Below are 12,052 nucleotides of genomic sequence, written 5' to 3'. Positions count from 1 at the left end.
AGGCAAACTGTGGACTGCATAATTATTGAAGAATGTGAGTTTTTTGTTAATTGTGCTTGTGTGTGCTCCACTGCCAATGCGGCGTCACAAAATAATGTGTTAAACCGTGAATGGATTTTGTTCATCTGGGCTAATATTTTAACAGGCTTGATTCTGCTGATGAGACCTAGAAATTCAAAACCGGTCGAGATATTTCCACTGGTCCGGTATGCCCTTGAGCAGGGAGAATAACTCTATAGTTTATTTTGACTGATATATTATGACCCCTGCGTCAGCCCATAATGCATTTCTGGAATTTACACGATTGGCTCAAGACCTCAAATGGTAATGAGTGGAGCCCAATATTTGTTTGAGCATTGAGACTCTGCGACTTTTGACTTGAATTAACATAAACGTCGTTGCCCCCCCCCCCCCCATAGTCTAACCTGGAAAAAAGAAAGTAACCATTGTATTCATCACTCTGCATATAGACATATGTATTGATCACTGTGTATATAGACCGGTGTATTGATCAGTGCGCATATAGACCTATTTATTGATCACGGTGCATATAGGCCTATGGAGGTAATACTGCATTATGATATGGCAGCTTTGTTTCTCAGAATATAAAAGGGCACTGTTTACAGACAAGGTCGTAAGTCTAATGAATGAGCTAACTGTACACATACCAGAATTAAATCATTAACTTTGCAACATCGTTGCTTCAGTATGATGTCAATGTATGAAATCATTAACCTTGAAAAAAAAAATGGAATGTGCATTTGCGCGTGAACGTGCATACAATTAGCGCAACGATGCCAGTGAGCCGAGTTCAATTCCTAGCCATAGCTCAAAACTGTATCTGATGAATCTCGACTTAAAGCTTTCGTGACTGCAGGAATTCATATTCTTTGGGTCTTTCTGTAAATTCACGTAGATATGTTCAAGAACCTATCAAGAACCTATCTCCGTAGATTAGGTTCAAGAACCTATCTCCGTCACCTATCTACGTGACTTTACCGAAAGACCCAAAGAACATGTAACTGATGAGTAAACGCCACCGAAGCAGAATAAAGCCCCCATCCTTGCTACACAGTGTCAATATCAGCAACAGAGAGAGAGACAAAAGCATCTAGGTGGCACTGCACACTGTGCTAACAGATCGTTTAGGTTCCATTAGGGTCTCAGTGTCACTTGGTGTTTTGGCATTTTATGCCAGTGCGCTTGGGAGGATAATGTTCATTTTAGTTCTGATGTGCAACTGGCATTGGTCTTACAGAGTCAAGCCCCATTCCATATCTCACTTCAAGGACGTAGACACTTTCCCGTGGGGAGACAGCCATAGAAAGACATTTCATCAAAGTTCTCCCAAGAGCTTGTGCCCGTAAGTTTTAATTTTTTATCTTAGAAATATATGCCGACAATTTTGGCTTGATCATCCTCAATGTACTGTAAGTATAAACTCCCACTTCATACACTGCAGATAAATCATTCAAGCGACATTTTTTTTCTGTTTAAAATTTTCACTCTGCTTGTATTGTGTTTTTTTATTATCAGATATTCGTTTTTGTCCCAGGTCTCTCTTGATAAAGAGGATTTTGATCTAACTCGGCCCTCAGCTGGTCATAAAGGTCATCTATCTAGCATTCAATCACCCACTATTACCTCCAATATATATAAAAACACACACCCAGAGTATATCACTCAATTCACACTCTATCTTACAATTGTATTTATATCTAGACAAGTTATGATTCACTTCTCACATGATGCAGTGAATTTTCACAATTTGGAGTGTGAATCTTAATTCAATAATCGATTGTGTTTTTGTCAGTGTGCTGTGTAGCACCTCCGAGTGGCTATGGCGTTCCCTTTAATAAATTACATACAACGTGTAGAAATCAAACTTAATCAAGCGTTGCACGCACAGTTATCGTACGTGTGTTGTGAAATATAGAATCGATTTGAGCTGATCAATTGATGCATTGGGACATGCCTAGTTGCATCGTCATCACTGGGTACAAGAGAAAAAGGTGCAGTAGCTGACGTAAATTGTAAAGAAGTGTCCATTCAGTGTTAAAGCGGGAAATGCAAAAATATGTACATTATTATTTTCATTTATGGACTACTTTGAAAATTAACATTACACATCTGTAACGCGCACCGTCTGTGTAGATTGAGCCTGCCTCACGTGAGAGGGGCATTGATCCTGATGTGTAAAGTGAAATTAACTTAAGAGAGGCCTTTGGATTAGATCGCGTAAATATAAATGTATCCATAATGTGTCATTAAACCCGCCACCACCCGACGCAGCCAATTAGTAAGGTTTGTCACGTAATCAAAACATGCCTATTCGTTACTAGTTCAGTACACCGGTGTGTTGGAGAGTAAACCCACAACATGTATGACGTTTCGCCGGTAATTACAACCAGTATCATCAAGCGACAGCCAGAGTTTCGTGATAAACTGGAATAAACCTAATTCTCTTTTCTCACCAAAACATAAAATCTTGACAGCATTATCACCGTCGCCAACGTTGTTACTACCATTGCCGTGCCACACGCAAATTATGTCACGCTTGTAAAAAAATATCTGCGCTTTAACAAATGCATTCTTGGCCAGTGTTGGTAGCAAACGGTCCTAAAGTTAGTAACCATGCCCTTAGCTCTATTAACCTGAGCTTTAGCCCGCTTAGCCGTAAAGCCAGCCGAAGAACAAGCCGTTTTGTCTGTCGTGGAAATTAATTCAGCGGCGCGTTACCGTTAGGCCGTCTCCGTGAGTGCATTGCCTTCGTGCAGGCAATCGGATCCCCGCTCTAAACCAGACACCCATTATGGTGGCTGGCACATGGGGCAGAGCCGAAACAAAACACGGCCCGCACACTTTGAAACTTTTATGAGCTGTGTCCTGTTTCAGGAGGTCATAAAATGTGCATGCGGGGACCTACAATGATTTCAGGTTGCGCATTTCAGAATGTGCACTTCCGAATACTGGGCAGCAATGTGTTGCATCCGAGCCTGGTCAATTCCTGTTTTATTTATCGAATTCTCTTTCGGTGTCCGTCTCTCGCTTTTGTTCTTTTTTTCAACTCCGTGCGCCAGTCCTTGAATGCCTTGCGCCGAATGAGACCCATTCCACGTGCGTTGACCTTCCAGTGTCTGGTCAGCGAAGGGCAGACTGTGACCATCACAGCCGTGTGACAAGGCGCAAACACACAAAACTCGTCCTTCGGTCGCCCGCCGTATCCCTCTTCACTCCTCGTCAGCAGCGCGACTCGCGACCTCCTCTCTTTGCACCAAGGAGCAGGATCGTCACCGCCGGTCGTCATTTCCCTCTATGTCAGCCCCATGTCGCACGCTTCGCTCCGTCCTCCTTGCGCTGCAGCTCACGGTAGAACCCTCCACAGCAGCGACATTCACAACCTTCTCCTCTCTACATCGAGGGCCAGGGCCATCATCATCTGTCGGGATTTCTCTGTGGAAATTTCCTCCATCTGAAATGCGGCCATCATCGTCGTCGTCATCGTCGTCCCTGCGTTCAATCAACACCGACTTTTCAGGGCCACTTTAAAGTCCCCAACTCCTCTGTTGCCTGGCTTTCAAGCGACGCCGACCTTGGCTCCGCACCTCGGATTCACTGTCATTCATGTCGGTGAAAACGTTGTGTGCCTATTATGTTTCATTTTATTGCATGTGTTTGCTTTGAACTTCTTTCGCACCATATATAGCCAACCGTGCTAATCGGAGTAATCAGAGTAATATTGCATTAATGTATTATAAAGTATGTCTACCGAAGCGACGGAGCGATTAAATCAGCTTGTTTACAGGCGCTCGATGGATTGTTACATCGCAGAATCGGAAACCTTCAATCAGCAGTGGATTGACCATGGTTAATTCTGATGATGATGATGATGATTATACCATCATTTATACAATTGTACGCGAAATGCAGGAAATGGATCCTAACTGTTGCATTTAAATGTTACTAAGCAAGCTACCATAGCAACGTAATGAATCGGGAAAACTCAAAATTCATTTTTAAACACATTTTTAAAATTCAAATATTCACGTCTCAATCCAAGCTAGAGAATCACTACTGTGTGGAATATGAATTAGTCCATGAAGCATTCCTTCAATCCCTTGGCCAATTTGCATAGACCGTGCCTTTGTTCATGCCTCGATATTGCTGTGTTCACGGTCATAGACACGGTTGCATTGGTAATTGAAGGCAAGAAATCAAGAGGTGGTTTTTGTTCAGTGTGGTTGGTGTGCGCTACACAGCACCGTGTTTGAATTCACCGCGCTGGTGAGTGCAGCTTGGGGAATGGGTTGGGTGCTCAGCACCAGTTCAGGTATCACTTGCTACCGATGTTAGCCATGGCTGGGAATCAAACTGAGGTCAGCCGATTTTAAATTTCGATTTAAAGCTTTCGTGACTGCAGAGATTCATATTCTTGGTTCTTTCGGTAAAGTCACGTAGAAGGGAAATAATAATAAATAAATAACTCCGCTTTCTTTAAAATATATATTCCTGTGGTTTTCACACCTGATGATGATTGCTTGTGTTGCAATCTAAACGTCGTGAAAATGTAATTGTTTTTATTATTTTATTATTTCCCTTCTACGTGACTTTACCGAAAGAACCAAGAATATGAGGTCAGCCGGTTCGTAGTACCGGTGCACTAAAACCCACTGCACTACTGCCACAGTACACTAATACAGTACTTCCTAACACAATAATAGAGTTGTATTTACCAGTGTGGTGAAATATAGTCAAACCACCCCCATACACAGCATGGGAGCCATTCATCCAGCAGTGGATTGATGACGGGCTAAAATTTAGGGGGGGGGGGCTTTTTGTATTACCCATGAAAAGTGACGATGTACGTACGTATGTTGAACTTCTTTCGCACCGTACGTAGCCAACCTGCCCTCGTCAGAGGTGCGGTAATCTGTGCGTTCACACGCTATTAATATAGCATTCTTCGAAAAGTCTTCCCCACCCTTCACACCTACGTATTCGAAGTCGTGACACAAAAAAAAGGATTTTTTTCTTCTCTATGCACCAGTAAATGACATGCCGATGAACAGGTTTTTTTTATTATACAGCACTCAATGTCTTTTTCTGCCGCTCCTACTCAGAAGCCAATGTGCAATGCTCACCATTTATTTTCGTTCTTTGCGAATTGTAGCCGGGTATAGCGTGATTGGTCAAAGGTCTGGCTTTCAAGTAGATTCCATTCTGTTGATGATGATGACGACGACGATGTTGGGAGGCCAGGGGTTTGGCATTGCAGTACTCAGCGATGAAGTGTACGGCATCGAATTTGTGAGTAAGCATCTTTGCTTAACCTTATTTGAGGATGGAATGTTTGAGCAGCTACTCCTTCTGAACAAGCCACGTCCTTGTCGAACTAACAAATCTATAAAGACAAATTGAAGGCTTGGATTCCTAAAGGCACTGCTCTTGCTTCTGAGGGGGCAAGACTGTTGGTTTTGCATTGCTGTTCGTATTTATTTTTCTTCTTTATCTTAAAGGTATCATGGAAAATATAGTGGGTCTGTTTGGAGGAGGGTAGTGCTGTCGAGTGGTCCTTAGGGCTTCTGCGATTAGTTTGTATAATCCCTGTAGTTGCAGCTAATGTTAGAGCATCTGTGATCATTTACGATTACAGAATCATCAAGTTATGTATTCTCACTCAGGAGAAATAATATTATCTTTTGTGCCCAGACCTATCCATCTGCATGCCGCTCCCCTGCAACCTCATAAAATAAGCCGTGTCTCTGAAAATAAGCCAACCGATTCGGGTCCACGTTTGGCAATTACATTGGCAATTTTTCTATTGGGCGTATGTAAAGTTCATTGCAGGCAACGCTTGAGCATTTTACTCTGCTTGCATCGCAGAAATAAGACTAAAAGTACTTTCTTGGCATAAAATATACACAGCAGACGACCGTCGCAAAAACAACCCAAGAGAAAATTGTATTAAATCGACACGGGAGGAAATTTGCTCGCTGACTAATTTCAACGGCACTCCGTCTAATATTAGCTCCTCCCATTCAGAACTTTCGGGAGAAGAATGTTTGGATCACGGTTCTATTTTCTTCTGGCTTCTGTTTAGATTGCGGACGTCAATGGGGCGTGTTTGACGCACGCGGCTACCACCCCCTGTTGCTCATCCTGACCATAGTCACCCCGTGTTACTGTTTTCCTCTAATAACTACGTGGCCCAAATAGCCCCGTGTAAGCCTCACCCGATTTCGTTAACCATCCAGCGACGGGAGAAATACGTTGCATTACCACCGCGTACGTTTTTTTTGCGGTCGCTTGTACCATTTGTACCTCTTGTATCTCAAGGTGTTCTGCGCTGCGTCCGGCGTTTCGCTGCGCGTTGCCGAGAGCCTCTCGCGGCACGTGGAGCGAAACGTCGGACATCGTCCCGAAACAACCACGCGGTCCAACTCAGAAGGAAGGAACAAAAGTGACATCGGAGAGCTGGGCCATGCTGGGAACGTTGTTGCGCGGTTGCGTCGCTCCGTTATTTATTTTCTCGTGCTTTTATTTGGAAGCACGGCAACACAACAAAAAATGATGAAGAAAAAACCGGCTGGAAAAACCGATGCCTTTTATACGTGGGGTGGGGATGTAATTTTCCCATAACCCGCTGGCTGCCACAACTCTGAGCACTCAATCATCGGGCGCTTAAATTAGCGTCGCTGGGAGGGGTAGGGCGACATTTTTTAAGCAGCATGACCCAACCGGGTGGGACAGCTTAAAGCTGAACTCCGTGTCAAACGTCTCACAATAATTGAAGTCCTCAGCCATCACCGCACGTGGGTATAGCAACATAAAATTACAGTGTGTATGGTGCGCATTAGCGGAGACCCATCAGAACATTCGACTGAGAGTAAAAAATATATACACACACCATTTATCTACTTTAAAATCTTAGGTTTTGGGACATGCCGCCTGAACTTACCGATAAACGAGGAAAGAGGTAAGTGCTAAAACTACTCTGGTGCGATATCTGCTGCTGTTTTGCTTGAGCGTTAAGGTAGGGGTGCCACGGTGGCGAGATGTTAACTCTCTTGCCTGGTATACAGGAAGTCGTGGATTATATCCTCACCCTTACGCCTGCATATTTGGAGTTTGCATGTTCTCCCTGTGGTCACGTGGATTTTTCTCCGGTTTTTCACTTCACAATTTAGAAACATGCATTCAGTGTGTTTGGCTGCCGCTGTAAATGTCCACATAGTGATAAGCCACTTCGTTGAGCTATCATTTGTGGCCAGGCCGCTTCTGAAAAAGATAGCCCAGTGGGCCTTACCTGGTAAAATAAAACAAATACTCTATAGTTTCTAAGTTAACTCTTTGTCCCAAACTTGAAGTGAATCTGGCTAAATGACCACTTACCACTAGAATGCCTTAATGAGAGCAGAGCAAGTGACCTCTTCAGTTTTGGCTTTAATTTACTTCGTGCGAACGGAGTCCACGAGTCGACGTGAGCTGTGAAGCGGAACTTCGTACATTAATATAATGTGTGGAGCGACGCCAGTTTTGGGTCTGTGTCAAAAAAACACTGCAATATTTTATCGCAAAGAGTCTGCGCTTATTAATAAACATGTGGTCTAGGATGATCCTAACATCTATCAGTACAAATAAAAATACATATCAAATCCTAACATCTATCAGTACAAATAAAAATACATATCAAATCCTGGACTCCACAATTGGGAAGTCTAATATATAATATTTACAATTAACAAAAAATTGAGATTGAATTATACAGTTCTGACTTCACAATTATCATGGGTAATTTTCACGAGATGAGTGAAAACAAGAATTTTGAGCCTTTGCCACCTGATTTCTGTGCTCTGAGACAGGTTGTTTATGCTGTGGACGCATCTAGAATCTAACTTATTGTCGTTGGCATCGGTCACGGTCATTGAGCAGTGCGTGTCTCGAGTCCCCGTGATGCTTCACGTCACAACGGGCTATCAGGGGTAACGTCTTTAAAGTTCGCTACCGGTTTGTGTACTTCTGCGCTGGGCTCCTGTTCCATAAAAAGCATCGGCAAAGCCCAAAATATCCTTCATTGGGGATTATAAAGCATGGAAAGGCACGAGGGAGGGAAGAAGGGACATGGCGATTCCGTCTCTGTAACATCGCAAGGAACAGCGGCTTCTGCTCATTGTCCGAGTGCTCAGACGTGTAGATTTCCATGCCCTTGTCGACGCTTCATAAACATTGGTCTTCTCGCGGACCTGTGAGGGCAGTGTCTTGTTCTTTGTGGCCTCAACAGGGTGAGATATCTTAATTTACTAAACTACACTTTTTTATATTTTACCAGGTAAGGCCCACTGAGCTACGTTGCTATTTTTTTCAAAAGCGACATGGCCGCAAATGATAGCTCAACGAAGTGGCTTATCCCGTGGAAATTTATAGCAGCCAAAGACTCTAAACGCGTGATGTTGAGTCTAAATGTGGAGGGAAAAACTGGATGACCCGGAGAGAAAAATACATGCGACCACAAGGAGAACATGCGAATTACAAATATACAGCAGGCGTCAGGGTCGAGATCGAACCCGCGACCTTCTGCATACCAGGCGAGGGAGTTAACATCTCGCCACCGCATCTTGTGTTGTTGAAACACGTGCCATTTACATTCATGTTGACAACATTTCGAGCCCAGTTTTCTCCAGGGCTGCCATGTGGTTACACCTTCTTGGCTATGTACTGTGCCACGTGTAAATGACACCTTTGGATAAACTTCCCCCTGCCCTGGTAATGTATAATTTCCATCGCTGGCTCCGGGGCCACCAACGGGCAATTACGTCGTCTAAGCGATCTATCGTTGGAACAGGTGGGGGGGGGGGGACACTTTGACTTGACTTTGAAATGGCACAGCTGGATGCACTTTTTTTTTAAAGGGGAGTGGAAAGATTTTCAGACCTGTCCACTTGACGCCCCACTGCCTTGGCTGCTCATATTCCACTCGACGGGCCAGGGTTGGGAAGTGGGGGGGCGCGGGGTATCGCTGGAGGTGCCATGCCGTTGCAAAACACCGCGATACCCTTGTGCCTTCTAGATTTGAAGTTTTCGTGACTGCAAGGATCCATACTTTTTTGGTTTTTTTCTGTAAAGTCAAAATTGTTCACTACAGCAATTTTGCTGTGGCGGTTCCACCTGAAGACGGAGGCTTGTGTTGCTTCCGAAACGTCGTGATTTAATTTAGTTGTTTTCATTTTAATTTATTTTATTTTATTTTTTTACCTACGTGACTTTACCGAAAAAAACAAAAAGTATGGATACCCTTGTGCTTTCGAGAGTAAACTAACGGAGACTTGTTGGGCCTCGGCTTTGCTGCCAAACGGAGAGCGCCACGCGTGAGTGTCAACCGGGTTGAATTTGGCCGAAAGCCTCCCCCCCCCACTCCCGCGGGCGACTCCGGAACGGAGCGACAGAACGAGAGAGGACGCGCTAATCCGGAACGCCGGCGGGGGAATGTCACATGGCCCCCATCTTGTTTACATGATCCCCTCCAAGTGTACAGCGCCGGTTTATTTCCGTCGCTCCCGAAATGCGTCCGCGGTCCAGTCTGATGGATTACTCGTCGCTTTTTACGGAGCGTCTGTCCCCGTTCACAAAATAAACACGAGTTTCCAGCCGCCCCCGGCGTTCCGGCGAGGCGACGTAAGGTCGAACGCGCGCCAGCGCGTGCGAGACGTCGCTTTCTTTTTTTTTAGGACGTCTCTAACTGCTCCATGACGCCTGTTGCACGCTGACAGCTATGTTGTTGGCCTTCAACTGCCACCTTGAGCCATAAATGTGACACGTGATGATGGACCAGCAAGTGCCTTTGTGTTAATTTTGGACACCTGAGCAGGATAATGGTTGGGGGGGGGGGCATTAGCCTCTGGAGAACAAAGTTCGGACCTTCATTTCGTCTCCCCTGAGAGTCGCAACTGTTTACAGCTACACTCATTACGAACGTTAAGGACACCGTTCATAATTCCGATCTCGCATCTACTGCCTTGCTCATGACAATACGTTTACGCACGTGAATCTACTTCACGCGCCCTTCGGCATGGAGGTTGTTAAGCTTGATGGAGTCTCGGCGGTCACATGCAGGAAAGAGTTGCTTGGCATATCATAGGGACAGTTATTTTACATGCGGGAGAAAACCAGTCTGCTTGCTGCGGTCCCTTGGCCTTTCTCAGCCATTGGGGCATGGCTGTTTTCCTTCACCGATAATCTGCCTGCAATGTCTCTCCACCTATCTCTGTTCCGTATAGTTGCATCCATCAACTGAGACGGCTTCCATCCCGTCCGTTGTTTGAAGTCTGTCACCCAATCAGATCCTGTTGTGGGCCTCTTCCTCGAGCCCCTTCCAATGTGCCCTCCCGTCACCCTCCTTTGCAGCCAGTCACTGTTCGCCCTGGTCACGTGTCTGAAGAAAACCCACGCGCAGAGAGAGAAACACACAAACTGTACATGGTAGCTTGGTCAGAAACCTACTTTCTGTGTGGCCACCCACAGACATCGCCTGGTTGCCCCTGCACGTGTCTTCAGGCACGTGGTGGTTCCATCATTCCGTGATCCACCAACACCCACGTGAATTGCAGGCAACTGTCATGTCTATGCAAGCCATGATATAATGAGTAGGGGTTGGACTATTAGGCAAGTCTTTGCGGAGAACTCTGGAAATGCGTTCAGACAGCCACCGATCATTGTTACACATCTTGTCATTGATATGCCGCTCTGCCTTCTGATGGCAAAATCCCATAGGACTTCCCAGAAGTTCCAGGGGAACTCTAAAGCAATGTTGACTTTCATGATGAAATTTAATCTAGAGTCAACTTTATAAATGAGGGTCGATGCTCATGACAAACGCTTTCCATATTTCTTTATTTCCAGCATCTTTGAGGGAGAGTCCCGTCCAAAGTTTCGGATTGTTTCACCAACTGATCCTATGCCTGTCACTGACCTTCTTATGATGTGTCCTATATATGCCACCTTGCTTCTGAATAAGATCTCTTAGTTAATTCCTGCTTTTCGACTTAAAGCTTTCGTGACTGCAGGGATTCATCTTCTTGGTTCTTTCGGTAAAGTCACGTAGAAGGGAAATAATAAAATAATAAAAATAAAACATAATAAAATTATTCTCACGACGTTTCGGCCACAACGCAAGCAGCCGTCTTCAGGTGGAGAACAGGTGGAGAACAGGTGGAGAACAGGTCTGTCGACAGACCTGTTCTCCACCTGAAGACGGCTGCTTGCGTTGTGGCCGAAACGTCGTGAGAATTATTTAATGTTTTATTGTTATTCTTTTATTATTTTCCTTCTACGTGACTTTACCGAAAGAACCACGAAGATAATTCCTGCTTGTAGGCATTTCTCCCACTCCCAGCACATCTCCACTCTTCTTCTCATTGTACCAGATTTCTCTTGCCATTTTCCCGTTACGCGACTTGTCAAATGCATTTGTTTTTTCATCTCAATTATCCAGGCAGTTAGGTCTACACAAAGCCTTCAATGAGAATCTTCTTGAGAATTCCTAAGGTTTAAGTGTTACTTTTTAATTGTGTTCCCAACACTGATATGCGGTGGCAGGCGTACACCTGTAACTTAACAACTGAGAATTTGGGGTCAGTGGATCACAGTGATGAAAATCAACTCCAGGAGGACTTCTCTCCATGGTAATGTGGGGAACCATATCACGTATCCCATAATCCACAAATTTACTCCATAATCCGAAAATGTTCACAAAATTTAAAGGATAGAGCCACAAATAATAGAAGCTCCTTGCAGTTCCCATGGAGAAGAGGAGTCACTGGTAATAGGTTCTCGGATAAAAGGAGTTATGTATATCTAGAGAAATGAGGTACCAAGTAGGTGAAATAACAGAAAGTAGGCCTAGTATAGGCTTTTATTGTGTATGTGTGGAGTTTGAGTGCTATCCTCCTGCATGCACAGATGTTCTAAGTCTTTCCAAAAAATTAAATTGGTCCAATCACTTATTTTAGCTCACTTGCTCTGCTAACTATACACCCCAGTCTAACGGCCCTCTCTG

The 12,052-nt window shown here is 44.5% G+C and overlaps 1 protein-coding gene across 23 annotated transcripts in view; it reads left to right on the top strand.

Annotated features, from left to right (window-relative positions):
- Window positions 1–12,052, top strand: part of LOC133354450 (sorbin and SH3 domain-containing protein 1-like) — a 199,536-nt gene that overhangs the window by 100,050 nt on the left and 87,434 nt on the right. For 17 of the 23 annotated variants that reach the window (XM_061571291.1, XM_061571286.1, XM_061571299.1 and 14 more), the window contains exon 1: window positions 6,769–6,976. The exons of the other annotated variants lie outside the window; for them this stretch is intronic. In XM_061571291.1, coding sequence (XP_061427275.1) covers window positions 6,942–6,976 — 35 coding nt within the window. In that variant the 5' untranslated portion in view covers window positions 6,769–6,941. Of the gene's footprint in view, window positions 1–6,768; window positions 6,977–12,052 lie in introns of those variants that run through there. 23 annotated transcript variants of the gene reach the window in all.

This window comes from Lethenteron reissneri, chromosome 47, assembly GCF_015708825.2.
Source record: "Lethenteron reissneri isolate LAM-NWPU_2019-01 chromosome 47, ASM1570882v1, whole genome shotgun sequence".
Taxonomy (NCBI): Eukaryota; Metazoa; Chordata; class Hyperoartia; order Petromyzontiformes; family Petromyzontidae; genus Lethenteron; species Lethenteron reissneri.
The sequence above is the reverse complement of the archived record's forward strand: the minus strand, read 5'-3'. Positions and strand labels throughout refer to the sequence as shown.